This window comes from Lithobates pipiens, unplaced genomic scaffold, assembly GCF_037356315.1.
Source record: "Lithobates pipiens isolate NorthernLeopardFrog02 unplaced genomic scaffold, aLitPip1_a1.2 Scaffold_10, whole genome shotgun sequence".
In the NCBI taxonomy this organism is placed as follows: Eukaryota; Metazoa; Chordata; class Amphibia; order Anura; family Ranidae; genus Lithobates; species Lithobates pipiens.
Genome location: NW_027507686.1, coordinates 70917739 through 70944739, shown reverse-complemented (window position 1 = coordinate 70944739; position 27001 = coordinate 70917739). Strand labels below are relative to the sequence as shown.

General features: G+C 42.0%; 1 protein-coding gene across 2 annotated transcripts in view; it reads left to right on the top strand.

Moving 5' to 3' along the window:
* LOC143932646 (ribosomal protein S6 kinase alpha-4-like) overlaps positions 1–27001 on the top strand; it is an 82409-nt gene that overhangs the window by 29905 nt on the left and 25503 nt on the right. For both annotated transcript variants that reach the window (XM_077455842.1, XM_077455841.1), the window contains exons 11-14: positions 369–502; positions 5076–5169; positions 5398–5568; positions 5652–5843. In XM_077455842.1, coding sequence (XP_077311968.1) covers positions 369–502; positions 5076–5169; positions 5398–5568; positions 5652–5843 — 591 coding nt within the window. The remainder of the gene's footprint in view (positions 1–368; positions 503–5075; positions 5170–5397; positions 5569–5651; positions 5844–27001) is intronic.

Genomic DNA, 27001 nt, shown 5'->3' with positions numbered 1-27001 from the left:
GGCGGAGTTCTGGTGGAAAAATTTGAAACATGTTCCATTTCTAAAGTCTGTCAGACTTTTGCAAATCAAAAGTCCGCTGCAGCCCACACACGATCGAATAGTCTGCCGGAATCATTCCGTCAGACTTTTGATGTTGAAAAGTCTGGTCGTGTGTACGCGGCATTAGAGTGATCCCATTACAATGTCAACCTGTAACTCAAATTAAGTACTGGTTCAGCCAGTAAATACATACGTTTAATGACAACGTGACCTTTATTTTGTTATTGGTTGAAATTAACATGCGTTCACCAACCCCCCTTTGCCCCCCTTTTTCTGAAGCTGCTATTTATTGTTCTTGTTGGACTTAATATATCTATTTTCACCCCCAGGACTCTCCATTCTTCCAGCAGTATGAAATGGATCTGCAGGAGCCAGCTCTGGGGTCTGGAAGTTTCTCTGTGTGCAGGAAATGTCGCCATCGCCAAACCAAGAAGGAATATGCTGTGAAAATCCTTAGCAAGAGGTAAGCTGTGCTGCTTGCCTTTATATAAAATTACAAATTGCACAATCCTTGTTCCTTTCAAGGCATTTTTGTTTATCTATGATGACTTCGAGAGGAGTCTTGAGAAAAGATTCAGAGTTCACCTTGGCCCCAAGTTGCCTTTTGCATGGTTGCCAACCTCCCGCAACTTTGTTTACTGACAGAACATGGAAAATTTACGGACAGAGCTACTTTTTTACTGGCAACCTGAAAAAATAACATAACTTTTATTAGAAACTAAAACAATTGATATTTAAACAGTATAAACACAATCTGTAAACACTCGCCAATACCCATAACAGGTAATTAGCCTAGTTTACATTTAAAAAGTCAACACAGCATAACAGATCATCAGCCAACCAGCTGGGATACAGTTGAAAAACAAGTTCTGTTATGCATGCCAAAGAGAGCAATGGACATACGGTAACCAAATTGCTTCTAATAGTGAGATCGGCCTAAAAAGAGGATAATTAAACAGTACCACTCCTTGACCACCTACCTGTAAAGGAACATAGCAATTGCTTGGGTGAGTACACATTGCCAAGGCCTCAATGCCTAGTTTTATATTGCAGCAATTTTACCTCAACATATCAAGTTTCACAGGCAGCATCACCTGTCATACTTGCCTGTTGAGCTCAATTGTGCGCCCAAATGCTTGACTTGCAGGTTTGACACAGTATTTCAATGCAAAATTCCCATTTGGCTGGAAAAAAAAAAACTTATTCAGGAGATAACAGTATCAACTCCTGCAGGTTTGAAGTGTATGCTATATACAGAGTGCAGGGTTCAAGTGTGTGCTGCATACAGAGTGCAGGGTTCAGAGGTGTGTTGCATACAGAGTGCAGGGTTCAGGGGTGTGTTGCATACAGATTGCAGGGTTCAGGGGGTGTGCTGCGTGCAGTTTACAGGAGTGCCCCCTTTTTCCCCAAATCACCCCCTCCCCCAATACAGTGCTCTACTCCCACCCCCAAATCTCTCTTCTTGACAGTACCTGATAGGAATTGTGACTGCAGAGTAGCAGGATAGGTTACTCAGGAGGAGAGTGTAGTTGAGCTGTGGGCACAGGCTTAAGGAGCTGTTGCCGCCAGACAAGCACCTGGGTTTTAACTATCTATAGAGAGGTGACAGTCTGAGCACAGTTGAGATCACTACGCAGCCAGACCTAGAGGAGCAGTATCAGAAAATGCGGACACCTGCTCCTTCCACCATCTGCTCCAGCTTGCTTCTATTCAAAAATAATCCCAACTGGCTCCAAACTCTGCCTGGATAAATGGCTTCTGGTGCTGCATCAAGCTGTCAAGGGGTTCTTTCTTATGCCCTGTACACACAGTCGGACATTCCGACAACAAAATATGTCGGATTTTTTCCAACGTATTTTGGCCCAAACTTTGTCCTGCATACACACGGTGGCACAAAGTTGTCGGAAAATCCGATCGTTCAGAACACGGTGACGTAAACAACGTACGATGGGACTATCAAGAGCGCAGTAGCCAATAGCTTTCCTCTCGTAATTTTATTCTGAGCATGCGTGGCACTTTGTTCATCGGAATTGACTACACACGATCGGAATTTAAACAATCGGATTTTGTTGTCGGAAAATTTTAGATCCTGCTCTCAAACTTTGTGTGTCGGAAATTCTGATGGAAAAAGTGAGATGGAGCCCACACAAGATTGGATTTTCCGACAACAAGATCCTATCGCACATTTTTAGGTGGAAAGTCTGACCGCGTGTACAGGGCATTACACTTGCCTAGCTGACACTAACCTGCCTGGAAAAAAAAGGACTGATTTACTGACAGCTGTAAAAATCACAGATTTTTACAAGCTCTCAGTAAATTTTGGCAACCCTGGCCTCTTGCCAGTATGGACACCTGGAAAACAGCTCATTAAATTTGTAACCCTGTTCTGTTTTCCCAGTGTCAGTTTTAGCAAAACTGTGATTACCATAAGGGGGAGCTTATGGCTGAGTTAAATGAGTGGAGTGGGGACATTCTAAATGCTAGCTCAGGCAGCAAAGAGGGGGAATTTTTCCATGGCAACAGTTTGTATAATTTGGGTTTAACTTGAGATAAATCATTCAACTAAAATCTGAATATACATTATATTGACATGTTTTTTAACAATGAGCCTGATTTACAATAAATTTTAGCTAGGGTTTTCCAGGGCCATTTGTGGTTTGAGTGTGTAACAGATAGATTTAGAAAAGCCAGTATTATATCCTGCCAAAATAAATAAATGTATATTTTAATCGTATAGTACAGGACGCAGACAATAGGTTATATATAGCTACCTTAAAATTACTGGACCATGGCGGGAAAAGAAAAACTTGTTAGGGCTTTCTCTAGAACACACCCACCCCACTCCAGTTTTTTTGGTAGTAAGCTTAGGTAATGGACCTTTCCCCTATTGCCTCCTGGCCTTTTACCAGGTTCTAAATGCCAGGAGGTGGCGGCAGGTATTCTGGATGGACTGTTTTTTTTCAACCTCTTTAAGGTTCCAAAACCAAATGGAGAAATGGGGATTTTCTGGCCACGATAGACATCTGGGATGCCTATCTGCCCATTCAAATCACATCTAAACTTTCCAGTGGCCAATCAGCATTACCAGTTTGTCACCTTCCGCTTTTGCCTCTACATAGCTCCCAGTTCACCATGATGCTTTCCCTGGTTTTGGCTTGGCTCTGTCCTTGGTTCCTACCTTCATTGGAAGAAGATGATTTAATGAGGAAAAAGTGCAACAAAGCAGAGAGCACTTAAATGTTTTAAATACTCCTAGTCGGCTACACTACAGTGGTGTGAAAAAGTGTTTGCCCCCTTCCTCATTTCCTGTTCCTTTGCATGTTTGTCACACTTAAGTGTTTCGGAACATCAAACCAATTTAAACAATAGTCAAGGACAACACAAGTAAACACAAAATGCAATTTGTAAATGAAGGTGTTTATTATTAAAGGTGAAAAAAAATCCAAACCATCATGGCCCTGTGTGAAAAAGTGATTGCCCCCCTTGTTAAAACATACTATAACTGTGGTTGTCCACACCTGAGTTCAATTTCTCTAGCCACACCCAGGCCTGATTATTGCCACACCTGTTCACAATCAAGGCATCACTTAAATAGGAGCTGCTTGACACAGTAAGGTCCACCAGAAGATCCTTAAAAGCTACACATCATGCCGAGACCCAAAGAAATTCAGGAACAATTGAGAAAGAAAGTAATTGAGATCTATCAGTCTGGAAAGGGTTATAAAGCCATTTCCAAAGCTTTGGGAATCCAGCGAACCACAGTGAGAGCCATTATCCACAAATGGCGAAGACATGGAACAGTGGTGAACCTTCCCAGGAGTGGCCGGCCGCCCAAAATTACCCCAAGAGCGCAGCGACGACTCATCCAAGAGGTCACAAAAGACCCCACAACAACGTCCAAGGAACTGCAGGCCTCACTTGCCTCAGTTAAGGTCAGCGTTCATGCCTCCACCATCAGGAAAAGACTGGGCAAAAATGGCCTGCATGGCAGAGTTCCAAGGAGAAAACCACTGCTGAGCAAAAAGAACATCAAAGCTCGTCTCAATTTCTCCACAACACATCTTGATGATCCCCAAGACTTTTGGGACAACATTCTGTGGACCGATGAGACAAAAGTGGAACTCTTTGGAAGGTGTGTGTCCAAGTATATCTGGCGTAGAAGGAACACTGCATTTCATAAAAAGAACATTATACCAACAGTAAAATATGGTGGTGGTAGTGTGATGGTCTAGGGCTGTTTTGCTGCTTCAGGACCTGGAAGACTTGCCGTGATAAAAGGAACTATGAATTCTGCTGTCTACCAAGAGATCCTGAAGGAGAATGTCCGACCATCTGTCTGTGTACTCAAGCTGAAACGAACTTGGGTTCTGCAGCAGGACAATGATCCTAAACACACCAGCAAGTCCACCACCGAATGGCTGAAGAAAAACAAAATGAAGACTTTGGAGTGGCCTAGCCAAAGTCCTGACCTGAATCCTATTGAGATGTTGTGGTATGACCTTAAAAAGGCCGTTCATGCTCGAAAACCCTCTAATGTAACTGAATTAGGACAATTCTGCAAAGATGAGTGGGCCAAAATTCCTCCAGGACGCTGTAAAAGCCTCATTGCACGTTATCGCAAACGCTTGGTTGCAGTTGTTGCTGCTAAGGGTGGCCCAACCAGTTATTAGGTTTAGGGGGCAATCACTTTTTCACACAGGGCCATGATGGTTTGGATTTTTTTTCACCTTTAATAATAAACACCTTCATTTACAAATTGCATTTTGTGTTTACTTGTGTTGTCCTTGACTATTGTTTAAATTGGTTTGATGTTCCGAAACACTTAAGTGTGACAAACATGCAAAGGAACAGGAAATGAGGAAGGGGGCAAACACTTTTTCACACCACTGTAGTTTCAAGCTAGTAAACTAACTAGCTAACTAGCAGAAGTACATAGAACAGACTAAGATGTAGAGTTCTAGTATGAATGCATAGATAAATAAGTTGATGTTTTCGCGTTCAGTCACCTGTCTGTTTGTTTTTTTTTTCTTTTCTAGGATGGAGGCAAATACTCAGCGGGAAGTGGCAGCTCTGAAGATGTGTCAGGGACACCCTAACGTTGTGACTCTTCATGATGTCCTACATGACCAGGTATGAGTTTCTTTCTTCTGAACTTTTCTTATCTATTTTTACCCATCAGAATGAATGGCACCACAGCACACAAACATGCATTACCGCAGCAAATTAGTGCAAACCCTGCCTAAAATGAATAAGTTGTTTACCACATAAAGATCCACCTTAAAATAGGGGCAGCAAGAAACAGATATTTAACTGCCATTTTAACCTTAGCTTGTGTCTTCATTTATTTTTATGTATTAGTATCATTCATATGTTGTGATGGAGCTTTTGGATGGTGGGGAGTTGCTGGACCGAATAAAGAAACAATCGCGTTTCAGCGAAATTGAAGCAAGTAGTCTAATGCGCAGCCTTGTGAGTGCTGTATGTCACATGCATGAAGCTGGAGTGGTCCACAGAGACCTTAAACCTGAGGTGAGGATTTATTACAAGAATAAGAAAATCAATGATAGAAAAGGCTAAACTTATTGCTTACAGTATGCTTTTCCTTCATACAGAATCTTCTGCTGTCATCACCTGGTGAAGATGCTGTTTTAAAGGTCATAGATTTTGGGTTTGCTAGGCTCCGCCCCCCAGGATCACGGCCACTTCATACTCCTTGTTTTACACTGCATTACGCTGCCCCAGAACTGCTGTCACACCAGGGCTATGATGAGTCATGTGATTTATGGAGCTTGGGCGTAATCATGGTAGGTGTTCCTTGACCTTAAATAGCTTTATAAAGTCTGATCATTAGCTATGTTCCATGCTGTTTTACTACCGTTGAATGCTGTACACCGTTATTACAGAATGTTTGGAAACCTTTTTATTTCTTGTTCATTAACCACTTGCCGACCGCCGCACGCCGATGTACGTCGGCAGAATGGCACGGGCAGGCATAAGCACATACATGTACGTCCTTTGCCTCCCGCGGGTCGGGGGCCCGATCGGGCCCCCGCCCGGTGCCTGCGGCGGTCGGTTTTCGTTCGGGAGCGATCCCGGACGAGGGGACGGCCATTCATTCATGGCCACCCCCTCGCGATCGCTCCCGACGAATGGAAATCCCCGGTGACATCACTTCCTCTCCTGTAATGTAAACACAGGAGAGGAAGTGATGTATTCTCTCCTCCGTGTCGGTATTTTTCGTTCCGACACGGAGGAGAGCGGATCAGTGAGTTGCACCAACACATCCCACACACAGTAGAACATGCCAGGCACACTCACACCCCCCCTTTACCCCCCGATCACCCCCCCAATTACCCCTGCCCCCCAGTCACAGTGACACCAATGTCATTTTTTTTTTTTTTTTTTTTTTTTTTGCATTGGTGTCATTTGTGACTGTAATAACTGTTAGGGCAGTTAGGGTTAGCCCCCTTTAGTTCTAATGTACCCCCCTAACCCCCCCAATAAAGGTTTAACCCCGTGATCACCCCCCGTCGCCAGTGTCACTAAGGCTGGGTTCACATTGCAGCGGTTTATGAGAACGAATGTGATTCGCACCGCACTGCAGTGCAAATCACATCCGATCTCTGTGCGATTCGAGTTCAGCCATTCGCCGCACCCGCCGCACCCGCCACACCCGCCGCACCCGCCGCAAATTCGCACGGGACCCTTTTTTTGGCCCGCAGCAGAATCGGATCGCATGGGTGTTCACACCATGCGATCCGAGTTTGCAGATCGCACTGCGATATGCGAACTGATCTGGGGGTGTCAGTAACATTTCACTGACACTCCCAGCAGTTCGCATAGGGCAGTGTGAACTGCCGCCGGGAGGCATGCGATGCGGGAACCCGCCGCGGATTCGCGGCGTTTCCGCATCGCTCCAGTGTGAACCCAGCCTAATAAGCGATCATTTTTCTGATCGCCGTATTAGTGTCACAGGTGACGCTAGTTAGGCAGGTAGGTATTTAGGTTCGCCGCAGCTTTTTATAGCGCTAGGGACCCCCATATACTACCGCATAAAGCCCCCTGATTGCCCCCTAGTTAACCCTTTCACCAGTGATCACCATATAACTGTTACAGGTGACGCTGGTTGGTTAGTTATTTTTTTATAGTTTCAGGGCACCCGCCATTTATTACCTAATAAAGGTTTAACCCCCTGATCACCCGGCAGGTGTCATTTGTGACTAATAACTGTTAGGGCAGTTAGGGTTAGCCCCCTTTAGTTCTAAGGTACCCCCCTAACCCCCCCAATAAAGGTTTAACCCCGTGATCACCCCCCGTCGCCAGTGTCACTAAGGCTGGGTTCACATTGCAGCGGTTTATGAGAACGGATGTGATTCGCACCGCACTGCAGTGCAAATCACATCCGATCTCTGTGCGATTCGAGTTCAGCTATACAGATAGTATGGCTGAATTCGTGTCGCACCCGCCGCACCCGCCGCAAACTCGCACGGGACCCTTTTTTTGGTCCGCAGCAGAATCGGATCGCATGGGTGTTCACACCATGCGATCCAAGTTTGCAGATCGCACTGCGATATGCGAACTGATCTGGGGGTGTCATTAACATTTCACTGACACTCCCAGCAGTTCGCATAGGGCAGTGTGAACTGCCGCCGGGAGGCATGCGATGCGGGAACCCGCCGCGCATTCGTGGCGTTCCCGCATCGCTCCAGTGTGAACCCAGCCTAATAAGCGATCGTTTTTCTGATCGCTGTATTAGTGTCACAGGTGACGCTAGTTAGGCAGGTAGGTATTTAGGTTCGCCGCAGCTTTTTATAGCGCCAGGGACCCCCATATACTACCGCATAAAGCCCCCTGATTGCCCCCTAGTTAACCCTTTCACCAGTGATCACCATATAACTGTTACAGGTGACGCTGGTTGGTTAGTTATTTTTTTATAGTTTCAGGGCACCCGCCATTTATTACCTAGTCTCACTAGTGTACCCCTAAATTTAGGGGTGTCTACTTTCTAAAATGGGGTCATTTGGGGGGGGGGGGGTTTGTGCCATCTTGGCATTTTATGGCCTTCAAAACTGTAACGCCCTTAGAAAGCCTGAAGGCGGTGCTTGGTTTTTGGGGCCCCGTACGCGGCTAGGCTCCCAAAAAGTCCCACATATGTGGTATCCCCGTACTCAGGAGAAGCAGCAGAATTTATTTTGGGGTGTCATTTCACATATGCCCATGGCATGCGTGAGCAATATATCATTTAGTGACAACTTTGTGAAAAAAAAAAAAAGTTTGTAATTTTCCCGCAACTTGTGGCAAAATATAAAATATTCCATGGACTCAACATGCCTCTCAGCAAATAGCTTGGGGTGTCTACTTTCTAAAATGGGGTCATTTGTGGGGGTTTTGTGCCATCTTGGCATTTTATGGCCTTCAAAACTGTAATAGGTAGTGAGAAGTGAACTCAAAAAATTACGCCCTTAGAAAGCCTGAAGGCGGTGCTTGGTTTTCGGGGCCCCGTACGCGGCTAGGCTCCCAAAAAGTCCCACATATGTGGTATCCCCGTACTCAGGAGAAGCAGCAGAATTTATTTTGGGGTGTGATTTCACATATGCCCATGGCATGCATGAGCAATATATCATTTAGTGACAACTTTGTGAAAAAAAAAAAAAAAAAAAAAAGTTTGTAATTTTCCCGCAACTTGTGGCAAAATATAAAATATTCCATGGACTCAACATGCCTCTCAGCAAATAGCTTGGGGTGTCTACTTTCTAAAATGGGGTCATTTGTGGGGGTTTTGTGCCATCTTGGCATTTTATGGCCTTCAAAACTGTAATAGGTAGTGAGGCGTGAAATCAAAAATTTACGCCCTTAGAAAGCCTGAAGGCGGTGCTTGGTTTTCGGGGCCCTGTACGCGGCTAGGCTCCCAAAAAGTCCCACATATGTGGTATCCCCGTACTCAGGAGAAGCAGCAGAATTTATTTTGGGGTGTCATTTCACATACGCCCATAGCATGTGTGAGCAATATATCATTTAGTGACAACTTTGTGTAAAAAAAAAAAAAAAATTTTTTTTTTGTCATTATTCAATCGCTTGAGGCAAAAAAATAAAATATTCAATGGGCTCAACATGCCTCTTATCAATTTCCTTAGGGGGTCTACTTTCCAAAATGGGGTCATTTGGGGGGGTTTTGTACTGCCCTGTCATTTTAGCACCTCAAGAAATGAGATAGGCAGTCGTAAACTAAAAGCTGCGTAAATTCCAGAAAACGTACCTTAGTTTGTAGATGTGACAACTTTTGCGCAAACCAATAAATATACAATTATTGACTTTTTTTTTACCAAAGACATGTGGCTGAATACATTTTGGCCTAAATGTATGACTAAAATTGAGTTTATTGGATTTTTCTAATAACAAAAAGTAGAAAATATCATTTTTTTTCAAAATTTGCGGTCTTTTTACGTTTATATCGCAAAAAATAAAAATCGCAGAGGCAATCAAATACCATCAAAAGAAAGCTCTATTTGTGGGAAGAAAAGGACGCAAATTTTGTTTGGGTACAACATTGCATGACCGCGCAATTACCAGTTAAAGCAGCGCAGTGCCAAAGTGTAAAAAGACCTCTGGTCATTTACCAGCAAAATGGTCCGGTCTGAAAGTGGTTAAAGGATAGCTCCAGTTTTGTGAGGGAAAAAATAGCAAATAAAAAAAAAAAAAAAAGAATAAACCGTATACAATTGTGACACAAGTCATTAGGGCTGCAACTAACGATTATTTTCATAATCGATTAGTTGGCCGATTATTGTTTCGATTAATCGCTTAATAACCTTTAAAAAAAAAAAAGCGTGGTGTATAATTTAGTTAATATGTAAAGTTTTAAAAAAAAGCCAATTTATTCTTAAATATCTCTATGCAGTAGAAAATATAAATAACCAACTATATGGTTAGGCAGCAAAATATCTAATCCACTCTGAGAATAACAGACAGAAGAGATATACTGTATATATATTAGTGGGGATACATACTGTATATACTATTAGAGGAGAGAGATACTGTATATACCGGTACTATTAGAGGATATATACTATTAGAGGATATATACTATTAGAGGAGAGATATACTGTATATACTATTAGCGGCTATATACTGTATATGCTATTAGAGGAGAGATATAATGTATATACTATTAAAGCAGGGGTTGACAAATTTGCTTGGAATCTAGGAGCCAGCTAAAAAAGTTAGGAGCCAGGTCTGTGACGGCGATCTGGACCTGTACCTGGCCTGACATGGAGACGAGTGAGGGGAAGATAGCCCCCAGCCCCCCACCTGTCTCCAAGTCATTGCCCATAGCTATTAGAGGGACATTTTATTTGTTTTATTTTTTTCAAATGACGATTTTTTTTTAAATTGCATTTTAGTGTAAATATAAGATGTGAGGTCTCTCTGACCCCAGATCTCATATATAAGAGGACCTGTCATGCTTTTTTCTATTACAAAGGATTTTTACATTCCTTGTAATAGGAATAAAAGTGACACACATTTTTTTTTTTAAAGAACAGTGAAAAAAAATAAAAATAAAAGTTAAAATAAGAAAAAAATAAAAAATTTTAAATGCGCCCTGTCCCGCCAAGCTTGCGTGCAGAAGCGAACGCATATATGAAAGCAATGTTCAAACCACACATGTGAGGTATCGCTGCGATCGGTAGAGTAAGAGCAATAATTCTAGCCCTAGACCTTCTCTTTAACTCAAAACGTGCAACCTGTAGAATTTTTTAAACGTCGCCTATGGAGATTTTAAAGGGTAAAAGTTTGTCGCCATTCCATGAGCGGGCGCAATTTTGAAGCATGACATGTTGGGTATCAATTTACTCGGCGTAACATTATCTTTCACAATATAAAAAAAATTGGGCTAACTTTACTGTTGTCTTATTTTTTTTTATTAAATAAATTATTTTTTCCCCCAAAAAAGTGCACTTGTAAGTACGCTGTGCAAATATGGTGTGACAGACATTATTGCAACAACCACCATTTTACTCTCTAGGGTGTTAGAATAAAAAAGAAAAAAAAAGTGTGTGTGTGTGTGTGTATATATATATATATATATATATATATATATATATATATATATATATATATATATATACACACATACATATATATGTATGTAATGTTTAGGTGTTCTAAGTAAATGGAAGGAGATCTATTAGCATTAATGGTTGTAATTCCAACGGCCACCACAAGAGGGCGCCAGATTCCAGAAGGAATAGGATCACAGAAGGGAATAGCTAGCATCACAGAAGGCCTCAAAGCCGGGGGCTCAATTACCGGCCGCCGGCGGCGCGGCCCGACGCAATCACGCTGGGGGGGTCCACGGAGACAGGATACCCCCAGCTGTGCTGCCCCAGGTGCCAGTCGCTAATTCTAGTCACCAATGCGACCTGGCGCCCGGGTTTTGTCGAGCCCTGTATTAAAGGAGATATATACTGTATATACTATTAGAGGGGATATACATTATAAACTATTAGAGGATATATAGTGTATATACTGTTAGAGGAGAGATATACTTTTAAAGGGTCAATCTAGTAAATATCATCAGACTCATTAACTTTAACCCCATTTTGTTACTGGCCGATTAATCGTTTATGAAAATTGTAATCGATTAATTTCATAATCGATTAGTTGTCGATTAATCGATTAGTCATTTCAGCCCTACAAGTCTTATTGTGATTGAATGATATTAAAAATGACCTTTCCTTTTCAACCTGTAGCGCTGTAATTTTCTGTAAAATGCAATATGGCTACCTGGAGGTATTCTGTATACAGCAGCTTTCCTCATTAGAGCCCTGTAGGTGCAGCAGCTGATTGATAATTAATTGAAACCATTCCCATTAGATTCACTTTCCCACATGGACATAGACAAACACACAGGGATTTCTTCCGAATAACAAAAGGTAGGAATCTGCAACAACGTTTCTTAAAATCCTTGTAAATGTACATACAGTTGTGCTCATAGGTTTAGATACCATGGCAGAATTTATGATTTCTTGACCATTTTTCAGAGAATATGAATGATAATACTTTCACACCAGGGCTTTTTGCAGGCGCTATAGCGTTAGAAATAGCGCCTGCAACCCGCCCTAAAGAAGCTGCACCATTGTCTGTAGTGTGAAAGCCCGAGGGCTTTCACACTACAGCGGTGCGCTGGCAGGACGTCAGGGAAAAGTCCTGCCAGCAGCTTCTTAGGAGCGGTGGGCTCCTCAACCGCTGCTCCCCATTGAAATCAATGGGGCATCGCTGTAATACCGCCGGCATAACGCCGCTATTGCGGCATATTGCCGGCGGTTTTAACCCTTTCTCGGCCGCTAGCGGGTGGTAAAAACGCCCCGCTAGCGGCCGAAATGTGCCGCAAATCCGGCGTTAAAATGCCGCTAAAAATAGCGACGTTTTACCGCCGACACTATGGGCGGTGTGGTGTGAAAGGGGTCTTAAAGTACCAATGGTCAACAGCCTTTACAGGATCAAAATCCTTCACTGGTGGTCCATTCGTGTTTGTCATTAACAAATAACCTAAACTTTCTTGCTGCATTAACCACTTGCCGTCCGCGCTATAGCCGAATGACGGCTACAGCTCTTCCTGCGTGTCCCGTGATCACCAAGTCACCAAGACTCGGGTAATCACTGATCTGAGTACCGATCTGATCACCGATCCCGGCCCCTCACCACGTGATCAGCTGTCAGCAACATGCTTGAAATTAGCATGTGTGTAGAAAAGGTCAATGCGTTTCTGGGCTCCTGACAGACCCTTGCATATTTCAACCAGTGCTGCACTGACCTTTCTGGATTCTGAGTCATGGGGAAAGCAAAAGAATTGTCAAAGGATCTGCAGGAAAAGGTAGTTGAACTGTATAAAACATGAAAGAGATATAAAAAGATATCCAAGGAATTGAGAATGCCATTCAGCAGTGTTCAAACTTTAATCAATAAGTGGAAAATGAGGGGTTCTGTTGAAAGCAAACCACGGTCAGGTAGACCAATTAACATTTCAGCCACAACTGCCAGAAAAATTATTTGGGATGCAAAGAAAATCTACAAACAACTTCAGTTGAAATACAGGACTCTCTAAAAACACATGGTGGGGCTGTTTCAAGATGCACAATAAGGAGGCACTTGAAGAAAGATGGGCTTCATGGTGGACTTTCCAGAAGAAAGCCATTACTATGTAAATGCCACAAAGTATCCCGCTTACAATATGCCAAACAGCACAGAGACAAGCTGCAAACCTTCTGGCATAAAATCATTTGGAGTGACAAGACCAAAATTGAGCTTTTTGGCCACAACTATAAACGCTACATTTGGAGAGGAGTCAACAAGGCCTATGATAAAAGGTACACCATTCCTACTGTGAAATACGGAGGTGGATCGCTGATGTTTTGGGGGGATGTATGAGTTACAAAGGCACAGGAAATTTGGTCAAAATCGTTGGCAAGATGAATACAGTATGTTATCAAAAAATACTGGAGGAACATTTCCATTCATCAGCCAGGAAGCTGTGCATGGGACGTACTTGGACATTCCAACATGACAATGATCCAAAACACAAGGCCAAGTCGACCTGTCATTGGCTACAGCAGAATAAAGTGAAGGTTCTGGAGTGGCCATCTCAGTCTCCTGACCTCAATATCATTGAGCCACTCTGGGGAGATCTCAAACCTGCAGTTCATGCAAGACAGACAAAGAATTTACAGGAACTGGAGGCTTTTTGCCAAGAGGAATGGGCAGCTTTACCATCTGAGAAGATAAAGAGCCTCATCCACAAATACCACAAAAGACTTCAAGCTGTCCTTGAAGTTAAAGGGGACAATACACGGTATTAAGAACTGGGGTATGTAAACTGTTGATCAGGGTCATTTGGGTCGTTTCTTTTATCATTATGATTTAAAAAGAGTAAACACAGTTGATTGATAATAAATGGCTTCAACCAAACACTGACCATTAGTGAACGAAAAGTTTTTGTGTTGTCATTCATATTCTCAGAAAAATGGCCAAGAAATCATAAATTCTGTCAGGGTGTGTGAACTTATAAGCACATGTGTAGATCACCCAGAGGGGAATGTTTTTATCTAAACAAAAATAGTTACTCTTTAGGGGCACAAAAGTCAGTTATTCAGAGACAATTGTTTTTGTTTGTTTTTTTTTCAATTTCTTTATTTTTTCTCCTTTTTTTTTCATATAAACAAGAATGGAAATTTACATAAACAGTCTTTCTAAATGTCATACATCGAATTTCCATATTCATACATAATTTAAAAAAAACATAACAATTCATTCTATTTCCTTTACCTCTTGCTTCCCTTATAGTATAATATGTAAATCCAAGGAAAAAAAGCTAAGTTGGTGGTAATGTATGGGGACGACGTCGAGGAAACTCCTCCCTCTGAGTTCGGTCCCACATAACCTAGGTCTGGTCCTGGGTTGGCGCTATTCCCAACCAGGCCAAAGTTTTTTATTGTTATCTTCTTATTTCTCATCTCCCCCCCTTTATTTCCATCCTTGTTGTTCCCCCCAAAAAACAAAACAAAAAAACACCCCCCTCAACACCCCCACAGACCAAGAAGGGGAGGGGGAGAGGGGAAGTTCTCATCTCCTTCTCCTATATCTCCGCCCCTCCCCCTTAAATCGCATCAATCTGTCTCTTTCCCTCCTCCGAAGAGATATAAAGATTCCATGGTGTCCATATTTCTAAGTAGGTTTTTCTTCTTTTCCTAGCTGTCCATATTAGGTCTTCCATCCTGATCACCTTCTCAACTTTCTTAAGCCACATGCTCACACTAGGAGGCTGTGTCTGTTTCCACCTAAGTGTTATACATGCCTTGGCTGTGTTTACAAAGTGACACAGGATTGAATTCCTATATATTTTCCCCAGGATCTCTGACAAATGCAAGAGGAATACTGCTGGGTCCTCCCGTATTTCTACTTCACTAAATTTTTGAATAATCTCTCGTACGTCCTTCCAATATTTCTAAATTTTTGGGCATGACCAAAATATATGTAGAAAATTTCCCACTTCTTTCTGACACCTCCAACACTTACTTGATGTATGGGGGAAATATTTTTGAAGTTTTTCTGGTGTTCTGTACCATTGTTAAATGATTTTATAATTAGTTTCTTGTAGTTTTGTACATGTCGCTGTTTTAAATATAGATTGTATCATGTTTTTCTTCTGCTCCTCGGAAAAAGTCCTTCCTAGGTCTATTTCACACTTTCGAAAGAAGGGTAGCTGAAAATTTTCTAATGGTTTAGTCAATAGTGCGTACATTTTAGAAATGACATGTGTAATTGGCTCCTTTTCCATACAGAGTTTCTCAAATGGCGTATATACGCCATTTGACAATTGGGATTTACTTTCACCTACAGGAATAATTGGACACTTGTTTTAATTAGCGAAGGTCCAATTCAGTACTGTAAAAATCACACTAACACTGGTAGGTATCATCCCTATAAAAATGCCAAAAAATGGGGCTTTAATTATACACTACCAGGGTTATAAAAAGCTTAATAACACAATATTGCATACAAATATACATTTTATTATACTAAATAATTAAAATTCAGTGGAAAAATATAATGTCACATGTGTCGCATATAATATTCTAGACATAAAAGCTTCTGTCATCTATGCGTTTCGCAGCGCATCTTCAGGGCATTGGCTTGAAGCAGCTTAAAATAACAAATGAAGTTAGAAAAAATATATTATAAAATTAAATATAACATAAGTATTCAATAAACACAGGTCTTACCAGATATTATTTGTATTATTCACATCAAAGGGCAAAGATAGCTGTACATAGTACCAATAATTTCTGGTAAGACCTGTGTTTATTGTATACTTATGGTATATTTTATTTTCAGTTGGAATACATTTTTTTTCTTTATTCGTTTGTTATGTAAACTGACTCAGGCCAATGTCCTGAAGAAGTGGTACTGAGATACGCATAGACGACAGAAGCTTTTATGTCTAGAATATTATATGTGATTTATTTTTGTACTGAATTTTAATTATTTTATATAATATAATTGAGATTTTTATGTAATATTCTGTTATTAAGCTTTTTATAACACTGGTAAGGTATAATTAAAGTCCCATATTTTTTTGCTTTTTGTACAATTCCAAGTAATTGGACATTCGCATACAAAAAAAGCTGTCGGCCAGCCAGGTAAACCCACCTGTATCCCTCCATGCTTCTGCTTTTTTGCTAGTGTCCTAAGAGGATGGATGTATTTTTTTTCTATTACGAAAAGTTTATCCAGCTTTATCCCATTAAGATCCTTTTTTGCTTCAATCGAGAGTTCTTCTGCATGCTACAGAGCTCATCTTTTTATGCAGCTATCTAAATATGTGTTTTCTCAGCAATAGCTGTGGAGGAAGTGTTTGATCAAAAAGCATATTCGGAAGCCTGACTAAAGGATGTTCTGTCCGTGGGCTACAAGCTGGGGTTATGCTCTCTGCTTCCACTCCATTTCCTGCTGCCCAACCTGCATGTGTCCCCATCAATGTTGCTCTAAATATAGGAGATCTTTTGTGCCAGGGAGTCATTGCCATTGTTCCCACAGCAGAAAGCTTTTTTTTTTTCTTCTAGTAAGTAAGGTTTTTTTACTTTTCCAAAACCAAATCAGGGCATCAATCTCATCTTGGTTTTGAAGATTTTAAATCTCTTTAAAAAAGTCCAAAAATGTTTGCGTAGAATCCATCAGGTTTGTCATAGGTTTTCTAACCTTGTGTACATCAAGGATTCATACTTGCAGTACATGTTTCCATCTTTTTATGCCATCACCGTTACTCAGTTTTGCTGTTGCCACCTAACACTACCAGTTTGTAGCCCTTCCTTTTGGTCTGCTTGCTGCCCCCTAAGTGTTCACCAAGGTCTTAGCAGCAGATTTATGGATCATAAATCTTCAGAAGTCAGAACTGGAACAGACGTTTGGAGTATCTGCATCTCCTCCATGCATCTCAGACCAGGGTATTTTTCCTCCAGGAAAACTTTCTGACTTTCTGCTCCCAGAGATGGATTCTACAGTCCAGGCACCATCTAACTGCAGTCATGCATAGGAGTTCTAAAAAAAAGAAAACAATATATGTGCAGCAAAGGTGGGGGGGGGGAGAGAAGAGCCAAGTCCTTGAAGGAGTGAGTACCTCTGTGAGGCATGTGTTGGATCTGGCAACCTTATCCTGCAGAGAACACTACCTGGTTTTACACAAGGATAAGGTGATGTAAAGGCCTAGAGCCTTCTTTTTTTTGCTAAGACGATTTTCAACTTTCACTGCAACCAGGATATTGTTCTTCCACCTCTACCGCAGTATGGCTAGCTAGCCAACGGCTTTTTTTATTTAAATTCCCCTTATATGCAGCAGTTTTACCCAATTGTCTCTGAATAATCATGTCACTTAATAAACTTATGAAAACTATTTTACAGTTTTTGTTTAAGAGCCAAATGAAGAATACATAAAAATTCCACAATGACCTAATTTCCAATCAAATGAACACTACCCACAACCATCTGCTACTATTGCCAGAACTGTTGCAGAAAGTAATGGGTACACAAGCTGTTGCTGAGAACATTTGTGTTCATCAACATACACAGTGACAGAGACTGCAGCTCCTGTATTCTTGTGTATACTGCTTGGAGATCTGTTTCTGTAAAGGAATTGCAGTATATACAATATTATATTATTGTATATCATGAACCTCTGCCATCTTTTGTTTGCAATCATGAACTCCTGTTTGATCACCCCTTTTGATTTATAGTAAGTGTTCCATATTTTCAGATGGTTGAATTGTTTTGCCTCATAATAGGTAGTGGTGCCAAGCCAACTTTGAACCTCATTGACCAAGCCAAATAGCCAGTAAATATGTCCTTCTGCAACAGTCTGTCCATCCAGAGTCATGTCTGTGGTGTCTGAATCTACTTTCCGAAAAAGTGATGTACATGGTTATTAATGAAAGCTACACGTGGGTACTTGTTTGAGCAAGTTGGCATTTTAGCTGCCATCACCTACACTTTGCTCATAGACGTGTAATAGACAGCAAAATATCTACACTTGTACATGAATTGCATTGTTTTTCTGTTTGCTGAGGATCAGACCAGCTCATTATTACTTATTATGGTAGCCCAAGATGACCCATCCTTTTGCTAAGCATTTAATTAGTTGTTTGAATTCAACCCAATTTTACCCCATTTATAGCCAACCTAAATAAGTCAGTGAATTTTGTGAACACAACTGGTCATGTATCTTGTTGTCTTTACATGCCTTAAAGAACTGTACCCACTAGGATGTGGTTGACTGACTTTGACAGCAGCGGGAGCCATTGGCATCGGGTTGCTGTCTCAGCCAATGAGGAGGGGAGTTTCGGGCAGCTGTGGCATCGCTGGATCTAGATGAGCTCGGGTAAGTATTAGGGGGGCTGAGGGCAGCTGCTGCACACTTTACAACCACTTTAAATACTATTTGAGGCCAGGGTACTCATGGACTAGTGCTTAGGGCAGCAATGTGAGTAGGAGTAATGCTAAGCCACATTTACAATTTGTGATCTTGTTTTACTCACTTTGTTTCCTGCTTTTGGCCACCTCTGAATATTTATGGCTAAATTCAGCAGGAAATTTTTCAGAAAAAAATAGAGCAGGGGATGTAAACCCCTTCTTGCTGAACATGCACACATATATACCCTCACTAAAGTGGGTTTTCCCACCATCGGGCTGCAAATATGTGTACCTATGTTTGTGCTGAGAGCACGCTGCACAGTGTTTTCTCAATGCGGAGACCAAGCTATCACTGACAGCTCCATCTTCTGGTCTCATAGTATAATGATCAGAAGCCAGGATTACAGGCGCTGGGTTGGTTATAACAGTGATCAGTCACTGTACAGTTTCTTCTCTTGAATGGAGAAAAAGATACATTGTATCTTTTTCTCCTTGCTAGAGGAGAAGATTGAAAAGAAAAAAAAGTTTGTAAAAAAAAAATTAGGGTGAAAAGTCAGGTCAGAGTCAAATATTTCAGTGTCAGTTAGTGTCAGTACTATAGGAAGGATATAAAAGTTGCAGACCCCAGGTAAATGAAACTGATAATGACTGGGGATCCCCGGATGCACTAATTTCTTTCCTCTTTCTCTCTTTACCGCTTCTATAGTTCCTCTGATTTCAGCTGCTCTCTCTTGTGCTCTCTCTCTCTCCCTACTTGAACAATTTTTGTTATAGTTGAATAGGGGATTGGAGCCCCCTATAGGGGAAATTGGAAAATATTTAGGGAGCTATAGTCACTGGATTAAGGCCTTTTTATTATTTTTGAAGGCCTACTTGTGATTTACATTTCAGTAAGGTCTCGACCTCAAGATCTCTCTGCCCTATTTCTCCTTACTTACCTGCCAGTGTTAACAATGTTTTTGTAATATACTCTGTTCATAACCCAAAGCTTATTTTCCTTGTTTATTTCTGTTGATGTCCATATATCCATCTGTGGCCTTTATTGAAGACCTAACCCCCCAATTTTTGTACCAATTCTTGTATGATTCAGAGCATGCATTTACATTTCTTTATCGTACATCATAGGACACAGAGTCTCAAGTAATTACTTTGTGGGTTATAGGCCTACCTTCAGGTGTTGACACTGGTATAACCAATACAGGTAGTTGACTCCCCTATATAACCCCTCCTCCTTCCAGGAGCACTCAGTTTTTTTTCCAGTGTCTAAAGGTGTTGGTCACGAGTGAAGATGTGCTCTAAAGGAGCTCCAGGAGGGATCCATGCTGGATTTAAAGAAACCTCCACAATCAGATCCATCCTCGCCACTGAGGCCATAGGATGGTACCTGGACCTCGATGCAAGAACAAGGTTTTGCCTGTAATGCTTCTCTTTGAGAGCTGGACCCTAGGAACCAAGACGCTTTTTGGTCTTGCTACATTTCCTAAAGTTGTCCTGAGGGGTGCTATACAAGGCCCAAAGGAGCGGAACCCCTTTTAAAAGGGCCCCAGTCTTTGAGCGTGTTTAAACGCAGCCCGCCATGATGGGTGAAAGTTGGATCTGTCTATTATCAGCAGTATCCTGCAGCGAGGACAAGGTAAGGGAAGAAGCTTTGCTTTTTCCTTCAATACACCTTATATGCTTTATAAATGTCTCCTCTATAAGGAGTAACTTACACTACCTATGATGTGTCTTAGTGCAGCTCTGTCTCAGAACATGTGTGGTCCCAGTGGTAGAGGGGGGTTCTTACTATAGATCTTGTGGGATTTGGTAAAAAATACAACAGTTGCTAAAACAGAGATGTGTATAAACTTCTATATGAGCGGTGGCTGATTGGTTGACGCAGCTGCTTTAGCTGCATGGTTTAATTACAACCCAGCACCTCCACCTAGTAACATTGTGAAATGCCCTATGCTTCTGTGGTTTAAAAAATAAAAAATAAAACTATAAATCTGCTGACAGAACCCCCCCTCCCCCTTGTAGAGGTGTATAGTACGTTCACCTTACTTTGTGTTGGCCATCCGGGTCCCTAGCAGGGCCTGAGAACACAGAGGGGCATGTCCGCAAGGTCACGTGGCGCTGTGTATGGATGTAACGTCCACACACACAGCACTCGACGCATAGCTGAGGGGAAGCGCTGAGGATGCCAATCAGGTTCCACCTGAGGCTTTATATCACAGACACTCTCATTTCAGAAAGACTTTTTAACTGAAGAGAGGCAATCTGTCACACTAAGAGACACCAGAGCGCTGGGCATGCAAGGGTGTAAAACAGGCATTCCCAGACAGATTGTTATTTAGTAGCAAAAGAACTGGTATTTTGTGTGTACCTCTGCTTGTGCTTCCAGACCTACCATAAAGGTACCTAAGGTGTCACTCCCCAGGCTCTGGGAATCCCAGTTATGCCTCCATACTGTCTTCCTCTTCGGAGAGATCAGACATGGCAAGCCAGGGTGAGTCATTGGAAGCTAGCAGTGGTGCAACTGCTTCACACACTTTAGCCCCTGTAGAGGTGACTGAAGATGCATTTTCCTCTGCCTTGCAAGGCTTAGAAGGAAGATTAGCGGCTTTAATCGCATACTCCATCCAGTGCTCAGATGATCGGGAGGAAAGACATGCGATTATTTCTCTGCGGAGGAAACAATACTTGAAGTTTCTAAGGATCCCTACTTCACAATCTGAAGTACAGAGGCTTGCAAAGATGGTTCGCTCTACTTGCATGCTACCCCTAACAGAGTTAGCTGAAGGGCCGGTCTCTTCCTTGGGTTCTTTGAAGCCTTTACAGCCTTTGCATGCGTTTCCCGTCCACGCATTACTAAAAAAGCTTATTTATACCGAATGGGATCATCCGGATAAGCATTTTTTTTCCTTCCAAAGAGATTCGCAAAGCTCTATCCTATGGAAGAAAGATTCACTAAAAGATGGAAAGTTCCAGCAGTTGACGCTGTGATTTCCAATGTGAAAAAAAAAAAAAATGCGCTTATGCTTAAAGATCCAACAGATAAGAAGTTGGAAGGTCTGTTAAAATCCTTTTTTTCTTAGCAGGTACTGTTGCTCAGCCTGCAATTGCAGCTATAGGCATCTGTCAGTCCTTAAAGGACCAGTTCACAGATGCTCTCAGATGAGCTCCCTGCACAACAAGCACAGGAACTGGCCGAGCTACCTAAAGCATTATGCTTTGCTGTAGACGCTATGAATGATTCTATTCACCAGGCATCACGCCTTGCGTTTGTACTTGTACATATGCGAAGGACCCTTTGGTTAAAGGGTCGGTCAGCTGAGACGCCTTGTAAGAACCTTCTAACTAGTTTCCCCTTTAAGGGAGAACGATTATTTGACGATAGTTTGGATAAATACATTCAAACAATTTCCAGCGGAAATGGTACTCTTTTGCCAGTCAAAATAAAATAAAAGCGTCTTTCATTTAAACTGTTCGGCCTCTGCCATCAGACCAGGCATAAAGGAAGACCTGGGGCTACAAGTCTGCAAAGTAGAATACAAGACCTCCTTATGAAGAGGCATCTCCCCTCACCAAGGGAGGGGGAAGACTTCTGATGTACTCAGAAGTCTGGCAAAGGGAGATTCAGGACAAATGGACTCTCTCCACAGTGTCTCTAGGATACAAGCTAGAGCTTTGAGAGTTTCCACCATCTCGTTTTCTGAGATCAAACGTTCCCAAGGATCCAGGGAAAAGGCAATCCCTGTTGCAAGCATTAGACCGATTATTGGCTCAAGGGGTGATCAGACAGATTCCCAAACAAGAGCAAGGTTGGAGGTTTTACTCAAACCTAATTACGGTGCCAAAGCCAAATGGGGATATCAGACCAAGTCTAGATCTACATAATCTAAATCGGTTCCTGAAAATCCGCTCCATTTGCATGGAGTCAATCAAGTCAGTCGTTTCCATCCTGCAAGGAGAAAAACTTCTGGTGTCCATCGACATCAGAGATGCATAGCTGCTTGTCCATATGCTCACCAGAGGTTTCTGCGGTTCAAAGTAGAACAGAAGCATTTTCAGTTAATAGCCTTGCCCTTCGGGCTTGCTACAGCACCTCGGGTATTCACTAAGGTATTAGTCCCACCTCTAGTCAGGTTAAGGGCACAGGGCATAACTGTCTTGGCTTACTTAGACGATCTGTTGTTAATAGACCAGTCAGTGGCTTGCTTGAAGCAAGGTGTAGCCATCACAAGCAGTTACCTGGAAGGTTTGGGTTGGATTCTCAACCTAAAGAAATCCTCCTTAAAGCCACTAAGAAGGCTGGAGTATCTGAGCCTGATCATAGACACAGCCCAGAAAAGGGGTGTTCTTGTCTCCCGCAAGGATCAGCTCCATACAGAAGCTGGTGAGGATGATCAGGTCGAAGAGAAATCCTTCAATTCGCCTTTGCATGAGGTTGTTAGGGAAGATGGTAGCTTCATTCGAAGCAGTTCCCTATGCTCAAATCCATTTGAAACTGAAAGCAGTATTCTGTCTGCTTGGAACAAAATGATTCAAGCTTTGGACTCGCCAATGTGGCTGTCCCCATGAGTGTCCCAAAGCCTCAGTTGGTGGTTACTATCTTGGAACCTGCTGAAGGGAAAGTCCTTCAGATCAATTATCTGGAAGGTAGTAACGACAGATGCCAGCCTTTTCAGGCTGGGGAGTAGGAGCCTTGCCCATCGACATCCTAGAGATTCCGGCAGTGTATCTGGCTTCTAGACACCTGGACCTCCAGGTTAAAAAATTGTCCTGCCAGGATCCAGTGTGACAATGCCATGGCTGTGGCATATATCAATCACAAGGGGTCACCAAGAGTCTCTCAGCTCAGAGAGAGGTGAACCAGATTCTAAATTGGACAGAAGAGAATGTCCCATGCCTATCGGCAGTTTTGATTTAAGTTGCCGGCAGTTATTCCCAGGAGAATGGTCTCTTCACCCCAAGGTGTTTCCGGCTGTTTGCCAAAGATGGGGGACTCCAGACGTAGACCTTCTAGCGTCCAGATTCAACACTAATCTAGTCAACTTTGCATCCAGGACAGGGGACCCACTCGCATACGGAACAGATGCGTTGGCGACCCTGTGGGATCAGTTTTTACTGATCTATGCACTTTTCCCCGATTCAGTTGCTACCTCAAGTTCTTTGCAGGATCAAGCTGGAAAGAAAATCGGTAATACTGGTAGCACCAGCATGGCCCAGAAGGTCATGGTACGCAGAGATCGTAAGGATGGCAGTGGAGGGTCCAGGGCTCTTCCCAGACCTATCTCAGGTGCCGATATTCCATCCTACTTTACGAAAGCTAAATTTAACGGCTTGGCTATTGAGACCCACATTCTGAATAAACGTGGGCTTTCCAGGTCAGTTATCTCTACTTTGAATAATGCTAGGAAGCCAGCTTCTAGAGCTATATATTAAAGAGCCTGGAAAGCTTATGTTTCCTGGTGTGAGTCCAAGGGTTGGTACCCTCGGAGATATATCATAGGCAGAATTCTTACCTTTCTACAATTAAGCGTAGAGATGAAGTTGGCCCTGAGTACTATTAAGGGCCAAGTCTCAGCCTTATCAATTTTTATTTCAAAGACTGCTTGCTATGCATTCTTTAGTCCAGGGTTTCATGCAAGGAGTGCTGCAGATTAATCCGCCAGTTAAATCACTCTTAAGCCCTTGGGACTTAGATTTAGTTTTGTCAGTGTTACAAAAACAGCCATTCGAACCGTTGCAGCATGTTCCCTTAGTCCTTCTGACTAGGAAGCTGATATTTTCATTTGCTATATCCTCAGCAAGGAGGATTTCAGAATTGGCTGCTCTTTCTTGTAAAGTGTCATATTTGATTATTCATGAGGACAGAGTGGTGTTACGCTCTCGTCCAGGATTTTTGCCAAAAGTGGTTTCAGGCTTTCATCTGAATAAAGATATTGTCCTGCCAGGGTTTTTTCCCACGACCTTGTTCCAGGGTAGAAAGGTCTCTACATTGTTTTGATGTAGTGAGAGCAGTGAAAATGTATTTAAGAAAACTGCTCCGATTCGTAAGACTGATGTCTTATTTCTTCTGCCAGAGGGTCCTAAGAAGGGACAGGCAGCGTCAAAATCTACTGTCGCTAAGTGCATTTGGCAAGTTAAATTTCAAACTTATGATTTAAAGGGAAAGATTCCCCCTTTTCAAGTTAAGGCGCACTTTACCGGAGCGGTTGGTGCTTCTTGGGTAGTGCATCACCAGGCCTCCAGTTCTCAAATCTGCAAGGCCGCGACTTGGCCTTCAATACATACGTTTGCAAAATTTTATCAAGTGCATGTAAGATGGAATGAGGATATCGCCTTTGGCGCAGTGTGCTGTAGGCAGCAGTATAAGTCCTCAGGTCTGGGGGTTACCCTGCGGGTTGTGTCTCCCTCCCCTCAAGTAGCATTGCTATGGGACATCCCACCAAGTAATTACTTGAGACTCTGTGTCCTATAATGTACGAATAAGAAAATAGGATTTTTAAAACAGCTTACCTGTAAAATCCTTTTCTTGGAGTACATCATAGGACACAGAGCTCCCGCCCCTCTGTTTTATGGGGTGAGAGTATATTACTTATATTGCTTGGCTACAAAAACTGAGTGCTCCTGGAAGGAGGAGGGGTTATATAGGGGAGTCAACCTCCTGTATTGATTATACCAGTGTCAACACCTGAAGGTAGGCCTATAACCCACCAAGTAATTACTTGAGACTCTGTGTCCTATGATGTACTCCAAGAAAAGGATTTTACAGGTAAGCCTTTTAAAAATCCTATTTTTGCCTTTTTTCAAAGCACAAATAAAAACAATTGAAACAGGAAGGATAAAAAAAGCAAACTATTCACTATTGGTTCTGGGTCCTATTACGGGTACAAACAAATAACTTAGACATAACCTATATTACCAAAAGTATTGGGACACCTAACTTTACACGCACCTGAACTTTAATGGCATCCCAGTCTTCATCCGTAAGATCCAGTACTGAGTTGGCCCACCCTTTGCAGCTCTAACAGCTTCAACTCTTATATATAATATATAATTTTTTTTTTTTTTTACTGCTTTGGACCAGTTTTTTCAACTATAGAGCTTGCAAAGTCTAACAAAATCCCATATTGATTTGGTGACAGTTAAAGTGATTAATGGCTTCTTCCATTCTGTTTATAAAAGTATCTCCTACTAATGAAATCTGAGTACAGCCCTTATACAGGCAAGTTATCAGAGTTTATAAAAAAAATAGAAATGCAATTTCTCAGATTTGAAATGTTGCTGCATATTAACATAAGAAAAAAACGTCTGTCATCTCATGTCTATGGGCTGCTTTCACCGCAGCAATCATCTGGAAACTCACCAAATGTGGAACATGAGGATATAGGTGTACATGTATGAACTGACACTGCAGCAGTTTGTCATACAGTATATAGTATATTGCAACAGGATGTCCAACTGTTCTTGTCAAGATATATCATGGGGGAAGGGCTTTAGCTGTATAATAACCAGATTTAAACTATATCCTCTTTTTTTTGGGGGGATCAATCCCAGTTCTGTGTTTTCTGGTAGTCTACCACACTTGCAGACCACGTGTAGATCCTTTATTGATTGTCCTTATTGCAAACCTTTCCACCGGAGAACAGTCATTGACTGGTCTGCCTGTCATGCTCAATAGACAATAGGTAGGTGCATAAAGCTGGCCATAGAGTATGTGATTTTCTTTCCTGCAACCAGGAGTCATCCTTGCTGGAAGAACTCAGTTTATTGCTAGCGAGTACAGCTGCTGGCAATAATCGCACACCGAAATTCCAACACGTCAGTTGTACAATCAGCCCGCCCATAGATGGTTCGAATCTCATCTGATCCCTGCTGAAGCGGCCTCAATTCGAACCATCTATGGCTGGCTTGAGAAGTTAGCCACCAACTTTGCCTGAAAAGCCAGTTTTTCCATTTCAGAGCACTACAGATTTCAGGGGTAACGGGTGCTCACAAGCTATTTACAGGTATAGACAGGTACTGGAACGTGTCTGCTTTTAGTTACCATCCAGCTATCTATTGGAAAAGTGTGCATTTAAATAAATATTTAATTAGAAGAGTCTGGGCATAAGTTTCATAGGTTGGACTTGATGGAGTTTTTCAACCTCACCTACTATGTAAGTGAAACATTTTTTTTCTGCTCTATATAAAGACATGCTTATGGACCATCCCTGATTAGACAGGACATTCCATGAATATAGTCATAATTCACAAGGGTTGGACATAATGGGCAGACTTTTTTACCAACATAAGAAATTACGTAAGTTACACTTGTGGCACTTAGAAAGGGTGCTGAAAGTAGAATTACCTAGAAATCAGCCATACCCAGGATAACACAAGTCCAACAAAATTGATCTGGTATTTAATTTATGGAAACTTTTGGCAACTCTCTATTGGTCAGTAATCAAGGTTATTTGTTCACCTTGCGTTGAACATTTTGGGGTTGATGTTATAAAACTAGAAATCTGGTGCA